The sequence below is a fragment of the Oncorhynchus mykiss genome, chromosome 1, assembly GCF_057628025.1.
Source record: "Oncorhynchus mykiss isolate SJ-2025 chromosome 1, ASM5762802v1, whole genome shotgun sequence".
NCBI lineage: Eukaryota > Metazoa > Chordata > Actinopteri > Salmoniformes > Salmonidae > Oncorhynchus > Oncorhynchus mykiss.
Genome location: NC_143022.1, coordinates 69,081,141 through 69,095,680, shown reverse-complemented (window position 1 = coordinate 69,095,680; position 14,540 = coordinate 69,081,141). Strand labels below are relative to the sequence as shown.

The 14,540-nt window shown below is 41.9% G+C and overlaps 1 protein-coding gene across 2 annotated transcripts; it reads right to left on the bottom strand.

Annotated features, from left to right (window-relative positions):
- Window positions 1–127: 127 nt before the first annotated feature.
- On the bottom strand, window positions 128–13,162 carry LOC110527154 (voltage-gated potassium channel regulatory subunit KCNG3). Of its 2 annotated transcripts, none has more exons than XM_021608300.3 (2): window positions 12,212–13,162; window positions 128–4,480 (listed from the first exon to the last, which is right to left on the bottom strand). In XM_021608300.3, exons 1-2 carry the CDS (start codon window positions 12,862–12,864, stop codon window positions 3,835–3,837), a joined length of 1,299 nt encoding a protein of 432 aa, XP_021463975.1. In that variant the 5' UTR covers window positions 12,865–13,162; the 3' UTR covers window positions 128–3,834. The 2 variants fall into 2 exon arrangements, with proteins under 2 accessions (XP_021463975.1, XP_090093753.1); XM_090237627.1 differs by having other exon boundaries at window positions 1,951–4,510; window positions 12,278–12,972.
- Between the last annotated feature and the right edge of the window lie 1,378 nt (window positions 13,163–14,540).

Below are 14,540 nucleotides of genomic sequence, written 5' to 3'. Positions count from 1 at the left end.
AATGTTGTATTGATTGCTGCTGCCTTCTTGGCCAGGTATCCCTTGCTCCTCAATGGACTTTTCCTGGTTAAATAAATGCATGTGTACAGTCATGTAAGCCCTAAATGTACTCAGACAGACATGCAGATTAGACTTAGATTTTCTTTATTTAAATACAACCAGTCTATCTGTAAACAACATAAGCTCTATACAAAATAGCTGGTTCCATAAAAAATAAGGGGGAAAAACTATGGCTTGCAGAAACACAACCATTTCTTCAAGAGATATATGCACGGTTGCACTTGTACATTCTATTGAAGCAGCAATAAGCTAGAGATGCCCACATAAGGTGTTCGGGTGTGACAAAGTACAGTATCCAGAAGTAGCAGGTCCTCTATTTATGTGAGTATAAGTCATATTTTAAGTCTTGTAGAAAATGTACAAACTTTTCAAATAATAATTAGGTATTTTTCTCTTGAATTTTTTCCATTGTAACAAATGTGGGCCCACTTTTGCCCCAACTACATCCACTGTGAGCATAGAAATCTGTCCTAAAGGGTTTAAGAGCAGTGAAAATATTCTGCACTTATTCTGAAAAACTGATTTTAGAAATACAACATTTGTTCCAACCAACATCCAATTGCCTTATTCCTGATCCTCAACACAACAGTAACTTTTCCAGAACAGTTCATTTTCAGTTTCAGTTCTTTGTCAAAATACATATTCTGATGACAACAGAGATACTCACATAATATTGTCCTGGTCCAAATATCAAGATTGCACTGAGTGGGGCATGGACTATTTGAGTATTTCATTGAGAAGAGCGATGTCAGAAGTGACATGGTGTCAGTCAGACAGACACTAAATAGGTCACACGATGATTTTATAACCAGTGAACAATGTTTAATCTTCTCAAAATGAGTTTTTATTGCCTGATTTATAATCCCCTTTTTGTGTGTCAATTGATTTATTCATAATGTCATTTATGATGACCTTTCTGACTTTTCATTATACATATGTGCAGTTTGGATTGGCAAAATACAAGTGAAATCCACTCTCTTGTTTACCCATGTTATTAAAATGGAGCTCTCCAAGAGAAAAAACACTCACCAAACGCTCACCTTTGTGTGTGTGTGAGAGAGAGTGTGTGTGTGTTTGTGTGTGTGTGTGTGTATGTGAGAGAGAGGGGAAAGAAAAAAAAGAGCCAGGCAGACAGAAAGATAGACGAAGAAGAAGAAGAGGGACAGGATATGGTTAGAGAATCTCCAGCTTGTGGTCCCATCAATGGTGTTAAGAGTCTCAGTTACCCCTGTAGCAGTTAGAATCCCTGATGAATGTGGTGGAAATGTTTCACTAAATTGGAGTAGAATCCAGGGAGATCTGATTGATGTGGATTGATGTCAAGGAAAAATAGGCTGGTCAGATATACAAGTCCTAATTGCTGTGGAGCAATGTGACTTTCTATGAGTTTATAAACCAGAGCAGAGATAATATACCTTGTTTGTCGTGTGAAGGATGACAAGAGTAAGTGATAGGAAATGATTTATGTTGGTAAGGAGGCTCTTACAGAGATAGGCGACATATTGCTGCCAGCTCCCTTCTCGTTCAAAACTCATTGTTTGCTCACATTCTCAAAGTGAATACTCAAGTTGTTTACTCTCAGGCTCTTTGGTGTGATATTGCACCTGTTGGTTTGAGTTCATCGTCGGCATAGAGATATTAGGGCCGTTGGAATTGCAAACTCCCCCTGTTGGAAGTTGTTGAAGTTTTAATGAAATTGGTTTTCCTCCAGGGAAGTTGTAGTGAGAATAGGAAGGAATGCTTAGATGACAGGCTCTTGCAATACAATTCTTCCAATACCTCTGAACAACACCATCCTGCATACTAATATAAATGCAAATCTAACATTTTCAAAGTCGATTAAGTCTAGTCAAGCCTTCTCTTCTTCCAAGACCCTGATGCCCAAAGTTCTGAAATAACAGTTTTAATCAATCTTATCCTATCAACATTCCACACAGTTAAAGCATTGTGACTACTGGGTTTGGAAAACAGCCAAGTGAAAGCGGGGGTAGATCAGAGAGAGCAGATGGGGCTGTCTGCAGCTAGTGGAAACTATAACACCGAGGACAAAGCAAAGGAACTAAATCTGTGTCAAAAGAACCAGCATCACTAGTACAATTAGACTGTGAGTCCCGGCAGTCAATATCTATCACATCAAATAGAGCACTCTGACAATAACACTCATATACATTAATCATTACCTTGATGAACTTTCATTTTCTGCTCCTACTATAAAAAGTGCTTCTGGAAGATATAAAACTGCTTTGGTTGAAAATAGAATTCAGATAAAATGAGGTCAAGAACAGATTGTTTTTTTTTCAGAGAGCAAACCCTTTACAATATTACATTTACAAATTCTGTTAGCGAACACGAAAACCCAGTCCTAGAGCAAACACATCTATGCACAATCTGGGAAAACAGAGATGGTGCTTGTTAGTAATAACAGGTAGTGTAGCCTGAAGCCGGCTGATATAAAGAGAACACACAATGACCCCATTCCCAATTCCCCACGAAAGAAATTAGTGAAGGCATGATAAAAGCTTTTCAGAGACACCCAAATTCACTCTGGCAGGAAAGGAGGCCGAATGCGTCACACAAGCCACCCAAACATGGCGTCGAAAGAGTGTCGAGGAGAAGCGGGTGGGCCAGACAACAACATTGAGAGGAGTGCCTACCAAGGCTGTGGTGGTTGTGCCGAGTGCCTTTGTTGTGACAGGAAGAGGCTACCAAGGTTTTGACACCAGCCACAAATGGTTCCACTCCTCCAGTCAGAAGACCCGCAGCGCTCACGAGGCTGAGGCAGACATGCCCTCTCCTTACTGCACTGTGTGATGTCAGCCGAACCACCAGTTTCTCCATGACACACTCTCGCTCTGTGGCTCCGTGTTCCACATTAAAGACCTGCCTACACAGCTGAGCTGACAGACCCATACGGTACTGTACTCTTTCTTGTTCAACCCCTCCCACCCCCTCTCTTGGTTTCTGCGAAAAAATACCTTTCAAAACCACTTTGCATTGGTTTGGTTTTCAGGTGGAATGGCTAATAGGTTTAGAATGTGACCTTGTTTGAGTTGTAAATGGGCTCATTCAAATTCACAAAGTGTTGTGTTTTTATATTTGTCAGGTTTGCCTACGCAAAATAAAAGGGGAAGCGTGAGCGTTGAAGTGAAAGATTAAAGGGGACAGTGTTCTCTGTACTCATACGCTTTGGTTTCTTGGTAATGCATTGTTGTTCACTGACTGGCCACAGGAACACTAGAAAGAAATGATCGATGAAAGAGAAGAGAAATGTTACCTTCCATCCTCACACTGTGACATTGCCAGAAGTGTGGGATTGAAAATTGCATTAAAACTCCAATCTCTTTTGTGGCATGTCGCCATGTGAGAAGAAGGTTGTACTGTGAGACTGGCTAAATTCTGTATAATCCACAGTAATATGAAGGCCTCTGTCTGGTCTGACACAATCCAGCTGCCCTCCAACGCTGACATCCTGTCAGGGACATCTGCCCCGAACACCACTGTCACCATGGCAGCCGTGGAAACAGTCCTTGTCCCCATCGGGTTCCGTTACTTCCTATTTGGAATTGACTATTGAAGAAGGCTGTGCCATATGCAAACCTCAAAACACATAACCCCCTCATACTGATGTTCCAAGACGAGGGATAAATCAAAAAAAATGTGTCAAATAAAGTGTGAGACCAATGATAGAGGTCATGTTTCCGATCGATGCACACTTCCAGGGTGGATGGAGGTCTCTGAAGAGTTGTCAGGGGGAGTAGCCACATCAGGGATCCCTCAGTCGAGAAACTCTGCGGACAGGCTCCGCGTGCAGCGGGCCGAGCGGAACTTGAGCTCATGGTAGCACTGCACGAAGCTGTGGTAGATGAAGGTGATGGGCAGTGCCAGGAGCACGATGCCGCTCACCACGCACAGGCCACCCAGCACTCGCCCAGGCACAGTGATGGGGTACATGTCTCCATAGCCCACAGTGGTCATGGAGATAATAACCCACCAACAGGCGGCTGGAATGCTGGCGTAGTCCTCATTCGGCGACTCCAGGTCCAAGCCATGCTCCAGCAGCTGGGCTAGAGCACTGAAGATGGCCATAGGCACGCAGATAAACAGCAGCAGCATCACCATTTCCCGGTAGCAGCGACTCAGTGTTAGCCCCAGAGTCTGCAGGCCCAGGAAGTGTCGGGCCAGCTTGATCACCCAGAAGATGCGCATCATGCGCAGAACACGCAGGGTGACGCCCGCCCGCTGAAGCTGGGAGTTCTCCCCTGTCAGCATCGTCATGGAGATGGAGATGTAGTAGGGTGTAATGGCCAGTAGGTCGATGATGTTGAGGGGCCGTTTGACAAACTCACACTTGTCCCGCGACACGATGAAGCGCACAATGCACTCAGCGGTGAACCAGCCGATACACACAGCCTCGATGATCCTGTGGGAGGGAGAACCAGGCAGAGTTACCGCGAGCATGAGAGCTGGAAATTCCACTATAGGTCTACACACTACTGTATATCTACAAGCAATGGACTGCAGACATTACACTCTTACAAAAAAAAAGTTGCTACGTAGAATCCATTTTGGTTTCTGGTAGAACCTTTTCACTGAAGGGCTCTTAAATGGTTTCTTGAGGGATAGGGCCTATTTGTTTGGTCGAAAGTGTTTTGAAACAAAAAAAGGGTTAGCCTACAGCAGTGTTTCCCAACTCCTGTCCTTGGATACCCCCAACAGCACACATTTTTGTTGTAGCCCCAGACAAACTCACCTGATTCAACTCATCGAGGGCTTGATGATTAGTTGACAAGTTGAATCAGGTGTGCTTGTCTGGGGCTTTAACAAAAATGTGTGCTGTTGGGGGTATCCAAGGACAGGAGTTGGGAAACACTGGTCCACAGGGAAAGCCTTTATTAACCCTTTTTTTCTGGTTGAATCAACATTGTTTCCATGTAATTTCAACCAAAAACAAATAATGTGATGACGTTGAATCAACGTGGAAAACTAATTGGAGTTGCAAAAAGTAATTAACAAAAGGGCATTTTGTCTTTTTTTCACCCAACTTTTAACCTAAGTCCAATGACATGGTGCCATTTTCTTTGTTGATTTCACATTGAATTGACAATGGTTGACAACTCAGCCAAATGTAAATCAAAACTAGACGTTGAACTGACGTCGGTGCCCAGTGGGATATGACTTATGGATGCTCTTACATTTTGATGCAATAAATTGATTCTTGATATTCTAACATTTTCACATCGTAATGCTGGTCATGTTGACATCGTAATCCTGTTGTAATTTACCAACCTGACCACCTGAATTTCTTTATGCCAGAACCTGCAGAAGATATTCTGCGTTTTTAAGTGAGGTTGTAATTTACGGTATTATATTTTTGCTGCCATACTTTACCTTATTAACTAAGCCACATAGTGAGAAACAACCTTCAGACTGACAATGATAATTTGCAATGTTCTCAAGTAAACCCATTTGACAACATATAACAGCAGCAAATGTCAAATCAAAGTAGCATGCACATTTTTGACTTTCATTTGATTCTGAGACCATTCCAGGGCCTGGACATTATATACAAATGTATTGCAGCTCAGTGTGTACAGAATACTCCAGGCAAGAATATGGTAGAGGCATACTGATAAGGGATTTTAGAAGCTTCTTTTCCACCTTAATTATAGCATGGATTAAAGGCAAGTTAGACTTGGTTGAGACTGAGCCCTGAGTATGCCTATTAGGTGTAGAGCGTGTGAGGACAGACTGCCACAAATGACCAGAGTAGAGGTAGGGCTGTAATGAGGGATTGCAGTCAGCTAGTCAAAAGCCAGTTCCAGTCTAGTCCATCAAAATATGCTGTTGTCAAATGCTGATATACAGTGCCTTGCTAAAGTATTCATTCCCCTTGGTGTTTTTCCTATTTTGTTGCATTAACCTGTCATTTAAATTGATTTTTATTTGGATTTCATGTAATAGACATACACAAAATAGTCCAAATCGGTGAAGTGAAATGAAAAAAATAACTTGTTAAAAAAAAAAAGTGGTGCGTGCATATGTATTCACCCCCTTTGCTATCAACCCCCTAAATAAGATCTGGTGCAACCAATTACCTTTATTTAACTAATTATGTGACTTCTAAAGTCCACCTGTGTGTATCTATGTGTCACATGATCTGTCACATGATCTCAGTATTTTTACACCTGTTCTGAAAGGCCCCAGAGTCTGCAACACCACCAAGCAAGTGGCACCATGAAGACCAAGGAACTCTCCAAACAGGTCAGGGACAAAGTTGTGGAGAAGAACAGATCAGAGTTGGGTTAAAAAAAAAAGATCAGAAACTTTGAACATCCCACAGAGCACCATTAAATCCATTATTTAAAAAATGGAAAGAATATGGCACCAGAACAAACCTGCCAAGAGTGGGCCGCCCACCAAAACACACAGACCATACAAGGAGGGCCCAGAGAGGCAACAAGAGAGGCAACAAAGATATCAAAAGATAACTCTGAAGGAACTGCAAAGCTCCAGAGCGGAGATTGTAGTTTCTATCCATAGGACCTCTTTAAGCCGTACACTCCAAAGAGCTGGGCTTTACGGAAGTGGCCAGAAGAAAAGCCATTGCTTAAAGAAAAAATAAGCAAACACGTTTGGTGTTCGCCAAAAGGCATGTGGGAGACTCCCTAAAAATATGGAAGAAGGTACTCTAGTCAGATGAGACTAAAATTGAGCTTTTTGGCCATCAAGGAAAACACTATGTCTGGTGCAAACCCAACTCCTCTCATCACCCCGAGAATACCATCTCCACAGTGAAGCATGGTGGTGGCAGCATCAGCTGTGGGGATGTATTTCATTGGCAGGGACTGGGAAACTGGTCAGAATTCAAGGAATGATGAATGGTGCTAAATCCAGGGAAATTCTTGAGGGAAACCTGTTTCAGTCTTCCAGAGATTTGAGACTGGGACGGAGGTTCACCTTCCAGCAGGACAATGACCCTAAGCATACTGCTAAAACAACACTTGAGTGGTTTAAGGGGAAACATTTACAGTGGGGCAAAAAAGTATTTAGTCAGCCACCAATTGTGCAAGTTCTCCCACTTAAAAAGATAAGAGAGGCCTGTAATTTGCATCATAGGTACACTTCAACTATGACAGCCAAAATGAAGAAAAAAAATCCAGAAAATCCCATTGTAGGATTTTTAATGAATTTATTTGCAAATTTTGATGGAAAATAAGTATTTGGTCAATAACAAAAGTTTATCTCAATACTTTGTTATATACCCTTTGTTGGCAATGACAGAGGTCAAACGTTTTCTGTAAGTCTTCACAAGGTTTTCACACACTGTTACTGGTATTTTGGCCCATTGCTCCATGCAGAACTCCTCTAGAGCAGTGATATTTTGGGGCTGTTGCTGGGCAACACGGACTTTCAACTCCCTCCAAAGATTTTCTATGGGGTTGAGATCTGGAGACTGGCTAGGCCACTCCAGGACCTTGAAATGCTTCTTACGAAGCCACTCCTTCGTTGCCCGTGCGGTGTGTTTGGTATCATTGTCATGCTGAAAGACCAAGCCACGTTTCATCTTCAATGCCCTTGCTGATGGAAGGAGGTTTTCACTCAAAATCTCACGATACACGGCCCCATTCATTCTTTCCTTTACACGGATCAGTCGTCCTGGTCCCTTTGCAGAAAAACAGCCCCAAAGCATGATGTTTCCACCCCCATGCTTCACAGTAAGTATGGTGATCTTTGGATGCAACTCAGCATTCTTTGTCCTCCAAACACGACGAGTTGAGTTTTTACCAAAAAGTTATATTTTCGTTTCATCTGACCATATGACATTCTCCCAATCTTCTTCTGGATCATCCAAATGATCTCTAGCAAACTTCAGATGGGCCTGGACATGTACTGGCTTAAGCAGGGGGACACGTCTGGCACTGCAGGATTTGAGTCCCTGGCGGCGTAGTGTGTTACTGATGGTAGGCTTTGTTACTTTGGTCCCAGCTCTCTGCAGGTCATTCACTAGGTCCCACCGTGTGGTTCTGGGATTTTTGCTCACTGTTCTTGTGATCATTTTGACCCCACGGGGTGAGATCTTGCGTGGAGCCCCAGATCGAGGGAGATTATCAGTGGTCTTGTATGTCTTCCATTTCCTAATAATTGCTCCCACAGTTGATTTCTTCAAACCAAGCTGCTTACCTATTGCAGATTCAGTCTTCCCAGCCTGGTGCAGGTCTACAATTTTGTTTCTGGTGTCCTTTGACAGCTCTTTGGTCTTGGCCATAGTGGAGTTTGGAGTGTTACTGTTTGAGGTTGTGGACAGGTGTCTTTTATACTGATAAGAAGTTCAAACAAGTGCCATTAATACAGGCAACGAGTGGAGGACAGAGGAGCATCTTAAAGAAGAAGTTACAGGTCTGTGAGAGCCAGAAATCTTGCTTGTTTGTAAGTGACCAAATACTTATTTTCCACCATAATTTGCAAATAAATTCATAAAAAATCCTACAATGTGATTTTGTGGATTTTTTTTTCTCCTTTTGTCTGTCATAGTTGAAGTGTACCTGTGAAGAAAATTACAGGCCTCTCTCATATTTTTAAGTGTGAGAACTTGCACAATTGGTGGCTGACTAAATACTTTTTTACCCCACTGTAAATGTCTTGGAATGGCCTAGTCAAAGCCCAGACCTCAATCCAATTAAGAATCAGTGGTATGACTTACAGATTGCTGTACACCAGCAGAACCCATTCAACTTGAAGAGGCTGGAACAGTTTTGCCTTGAAGAATGGGCAAAGATCCCAGTGGCTAGATGTGCCAAGCTTATAGAGACATACCCCAACAGAATTGCAGCTGTAATTGCTGCAAAATGTGGCTTTACAAAGTATTGACCTTTTCTTTTTTTTTGGGGGGGGGGGGGGGGGTGAATAGTTATGCATTCTTAAGTTCTGATTTTCTTGTCTTATTTCTTGTTTTGTTTCAAAATAAAAAATATGTTGTATCTTGAAAGTGGTAGGCATGTTGTGTGAATCAAATGATACAACCCCCCCCCAAAAGTAATTTTAATTTAGTGCATCCTAAGTTGCTTGAGTAGAATGTGAGTACCCTTTACTGTATTACCTTGGGACAACCGGCATTTGTGACATCATGCTCACATGAAAACATTTGCCCATTGAAAAGGGAAACAAATCAGATACAACCATAACCTCCCACCACTGGCTTAGAACAATACCTACCTGCATTGCCTACAACTACACTCACACACACACACACACACACGCACACGCAAACACACGCACACACACACACACACACACACACAGAGATAGTGTTGGGTGCCTTTCAGGTACCAATACCTTGAGAGCGGTCCGCGTGGCAGTCATGGATACAAGACAGACACACAGGTTAAAGAGCAGAGTGAGAGCAGACAAGAAAGGGATGACAAACAGCTCTGTAGACAAATGGACAGAAGTATTGGCTGACACAGTTATATGTATTGATACATGGCTAAATTAGATTGATTCATGTTCTGATCTCCTTCAAAACATCAAAAGTAAACATGAGTCTTTAAAAAAAGTAGACATGAAACTTAGTGTATTACACCAAGAAACAGCAATACATAATTATTTGTACCTGTCTCCTTGACCGTCTCCTATGATAACAGGCGTACTCTACCTGAAATCAGCACATTGGACAGATACTGCAGGCTACCACTAAAAATCACCACTGTAGACAGGACCTGAGTATTAGAGTAGTCTACCACTAAAAATCACCACTGTAGACAGGTCCTGGGTATTATAGTAGTCTACCACTTAAATCAGTGCCTTGAAGAGGTACTGTCAGATGCCACTATAATCATCAACTTGGACAGTTACCGATACATACGCGCTCATCCAAAAAGGGAGCCGAGACAGTCACAACTCATTTACATTTACTGCCTTAATCTAAATTTATCACTGTAAACATGTGTTGTCTGTAACAAGAGAGGCAACGCTCCAACTTGTTAAGTTCCTCAGCCTCTCTTGTGTTAAAGACTATGACGACTTAGTGCTGAAAGATTAAAATGCATGACAAAAACGACAATAGTGCAAGGGACAGTGGTGCTTCTGGAAATGCACATTTAGATTGAACACCTTTAAGTGTCCATATAGTATAATATGTCATATTGTAATGACAATTGGCCAACATACAAAATGGAGACTTTGGCACATGAAATGTGTTGTTCACTTGGTAGGACCAGACCAGAAGCTCCCTTGACATTTAACTTTAATAAACATTCAGCTCCTCCTCTGCCCCCTTCCCCACAGGGATTCTTACAATCTGTTGCCAGGAGACCATGTGGTCGGGGACCAGGGCCGTTTCCAGCATTTTGGGGGCCCTAAGCGAGATTTGGTTGCCCCCCCCCCCCCCACACCTCATGGCCAAAACATTTTAGTAGCCCCCCTCTTGGTGGTGGAGAGAAAATGTGCTGCTCTACACACTTTGCTATGGTATGAAGATTAAATGTAGCAGTTTTAATGCTCATTTCCTGCAGCAAGGTGAAATAATAAAATAAAATAAAAATAGTTCTATAATAAGACCTTGAGAAGATTTAGCCGTTTTAAAGCTAATTTCCTGTAATTCTACACAGTTTGCCATGACTTATTCCATGTTCATATGATACTCTAGCTGAGTGGGAATAACTAACAAAATCAATAAGTACTCCCTGGTGGTTAGGGCCCCTGGCTACATCAGTAATTCGGCCACGATTACTACAAGGTTTAGATTGCTAGGTAAATTGGTCTAGCCAGCTATCTATAAAATACAAGCTGACATGGGCTAATTGAGTGACTGTCAGTGAATTACATAACAAAAGGACAGCTGCTGATGCACTACCAAATTCTGAAAAAGGCACAGGATTCTACGATCCTAACCAACAGTAAGTTGAGACTGGCTTCTAAAAATAGTAATAATAATAGTATATAATATATACATACACTTTTTTCCCTAACATTTGGTTGGGGCCGCCCTAGGTGCCATTTATGTTGCTTAGAAATGGCACTGTCGGGGACTACTAAATAGTAGACCCAGTGGTGTAGTTGAGGGAAAACCCACCGTTTGCAGGAAAATGCATTGAAAGTAGGCCTATAGAGAGTGCTACTTGTTTTCACCAAGACAGGCAATAACAGTTTACACACCTATTTTCTTCCAGATTGATGTTGAAATTGGACATCTATCCATGTCCTGAGGACATCGGGAAATGCCTTCAAAACTCGCCATACAGTGTGTAATGGCATTGTGGATGGGTGTAATCCCATGACTCTGGATCAGAAGGTTGCATGTTCGACCCCAACCATGGACACAGGTTTGAAATGTTTGGTGTTAACCCTATCCCAAACCTTAACCCTTAGCTTATCCATTTGGAATGAGTGCCTAAACGAAATGTTTTAACCCTATCCCAAACCTTAACCATTCAGAATGAATGCTAAACTTAAAGCTGCAATATTTATCTTTTTGGGAGATCAGATCTGTTCTATGTACGCTATTTCTATGCTTCCCATCCTTAAGTTTCGTTTTTGCATCTTTTACTTTCGGTTTTGTACACCAGCTTCAAACAGCTGAAAATACAATATTTTTGGTAATGGAAAATATATTTTGCAGCGGTTTAGATGGTACAATGATTCTCTAAACCATAATTGCTTGTTTTGTCACAAACTGGAATTAGGCAAACTATTCAAATTTTAGCAACCAGGTAATGGCGGAACGATTTCTGAATAGTGCATCTTTAAGGTGTGATGTTTAATGTGCTTTAACTTATTTTAATGCTAAAACTTAATGTAATGTTTTAACTCCATTGCCTAACCTTAACCCGCACCTTAACCATTCAGAATGAGTGCCTTTACTTAACCCTTAACTTGGATCCATTCCAGCCATTACAATGAGCCCGTCCTCCTATAGCTCATCCCACCAGCCTCCACTGTATTATATGCAGAATACAACAATATACATTCTAAATTAGTGCTGGTAGGCCTATGTCACAGCAGCTGAAATAAAACGTTGTGCAGTCTTGTGTTCCTTACAAGTTACAAGTCCATTGAGAAGTAGAGTATTGATCCTATGTAATGTATCAACATCGCAGGCAATCAAATAACGGAGAAATCTGGAAATATTTAATAAAAGATAGAACATAGATACCCGGATGGATGCTCTAAAGAGTCTGGATTGTATTGGTGTTCCTCCACGCTGTTGTTCTCAGCGGTTTTCCAATCTGGCAAAGTACTCACACAAAGCATCACCATGGACACTAAAACAAATATAACGGACACTGAGGCCAGGATTTGTGCTGCGACTGATGAAGTCGGCTCCTCAAAAGTACTTCTCATTCTCTCCAGCCACTTGGACTCCTCTCTCTCAGTGACCACGCGAGTCATCAAATTCTCGCCCTTCAACTCTTCCTCGAGTTTGACTTCCTCCTCGGAGAAATGAATGTACGAGTCGGACATCTTATTGTCCAGTCTCCGCTGGCAGCAAAACTCCAAGTGTGAGCTCTCCAGCCCCCAGTAAATCATTTCGTTATAGAATGATAACTCGCACATCTGCGGGACGAACCGTAGCTTCCCGTACTTCACGTACAGCATGATGAAACAAAAAGCCTCCGAGTGCCTATCGAAGAAAAACTCATTCCGTTCCCGATCGTAGTCGTCACACACTTCCAGTACTTCTTTCTCCGATGCGCATTTGTGCAAACGGCTCACTCTGCTCAGAGGGAAATCCTTTATCACATCCTTAGGGAACGCATATTTTGTGCCACCCACATTAAGGATACAGATGCTCTTCCCAAACTTCATCTTCCAATTGTTGACAGGTGTTTGTAAAGTACTGAAAAAGGCACCTTCTGCGATTTATACAGCGCCAAAAGGCACCCGTTCCTTATACAACCATCATGCTTTATCCCTCTCTAAATCCAATATAGGAGTCAATACGTCGTCAAAGTGTTTGGCCGCTATTATTAGCATTCTTTTGTTATTATCCTTCTGAGAGAGATCTGACCGACTGGAGTTATCGTGAAGACCATGCAACCGAGCGCACTCGCCGTTTGCACCTGACTCCTTGCGCACGTCATGGTGTTCTGAGCGCCTGTAACTCAAGTGTCCAAACCAACTAGTCCTCCGTGTGCAGATCCGAGTAGTGTTACACGGGTCTCTCGCTCACACACACACACACACACACACACACACACACACACACACACACACACACACACACACACACACACACACACACACACACACACACACACTTGTAGCTTGTACGGCTCCCTGGGCGTAACCCCCCCCCCCTCCAAAAAAATAAATAAAATATGCACTATTCTGCACTAACTAATTTTATTCAGACATTTGTAACACAAATAAATAATCATAACATTTAAAACTATATAAATATAAAAATATACACAACAAAAAAAACAAGACTCATAAATATCAAAAATAAGTGACTAAGACAAATAGAAACAAATGTGTTGATTTGGCACTCATGCATCAATACATTACCAATCCCCCAACACTGTCAAGACTAAACTAATTCACCTTGGTGGTGTGTAGACTGGTTTTATATTATTCTTATCGATTTCGCACAAACCAGAAAAAATGCAACAATATGTCTGTGAAACTATATAGTCAAAGTATTATAAATTATTTGTGTTTTTTTTTGTTGGTAGCATTTCGTATTGTGACTGATTTCAGTAATTGCTACTGTAAAACATTGAACTAGAATCCCATAATACCAATACACGGACTGGATTATGGTATAATGTTCACTACATTACATCGGGATAGATTTCTCTAAACTTGTAGAGTATTCAGTTTTATTGGTAAAAATATTATAAATATAGGCCTAATCACAGTAGGCCCTGGTGCCGTTATGTGCTGTGTGACAAATTACTTATCATTAAATTGGCGTATAACTTGATCCTTTTGTCAATGGGTTTTATGCAGCGCCACATTATCACAATGTATCGGGTAAGGAATCTAGGGCCACATAAAAAAAAATCTGTAGACTTATTAATGGATGATTGCGTTCCTCTTCAGATCCCTGAGATATTCATCTTTAACGGTATCACAGCAAGAGGGAGGGAGTCTGTTGCCATAGTTGAGAAGGTATCCTGGAAAAAAAATACAGTGTAAGAAACAGATTTGTAGGCACTCAAGCCGCAGGGCACTCGGAGATTCAGCACCATAAGTGAACAGAGTCGGCACCTGTTTCAGGGAGAATCCTATTTAATGGAAGTATAGGCCTGAACAGAAAGACTAATTCTGTTAGGGGAATCTAGAAATTCTTCCTATTGAACAGGGACCTTGTAGCCAAAGACAGTGGGCTACAGTATGAAGAGAGGCTTCCACTGTTTCTCCAATATAAAGACCCAATCACACTTCTAGCTAAACTCATGCGTAGAAACACCTCATCGGGTCTGTCTCGCGCCGAACTGCGCATGTGCAGGCCGTCAAATCAAAGACACCGCTTCGAT

What these genes read in the sequence shown, in the direction of transcription:
- LOC110527154 (XM_021608300.3), bottom strand. Translation starts at nt 12,864, where the DNA reads ATGAAGTTTGGGAAGAGCATCTGTATCCTTAATGTGGGTGGCACAAAA. An exon ending in TCTTTAGAGCATCCATCCGG is followed by an intron (nt 4,481 to 12,211) that starts GTATCTATGTTC and finishes TCCCTCCCACAG; the next exon opens with GATCATCGAGGCTGTGTGTA.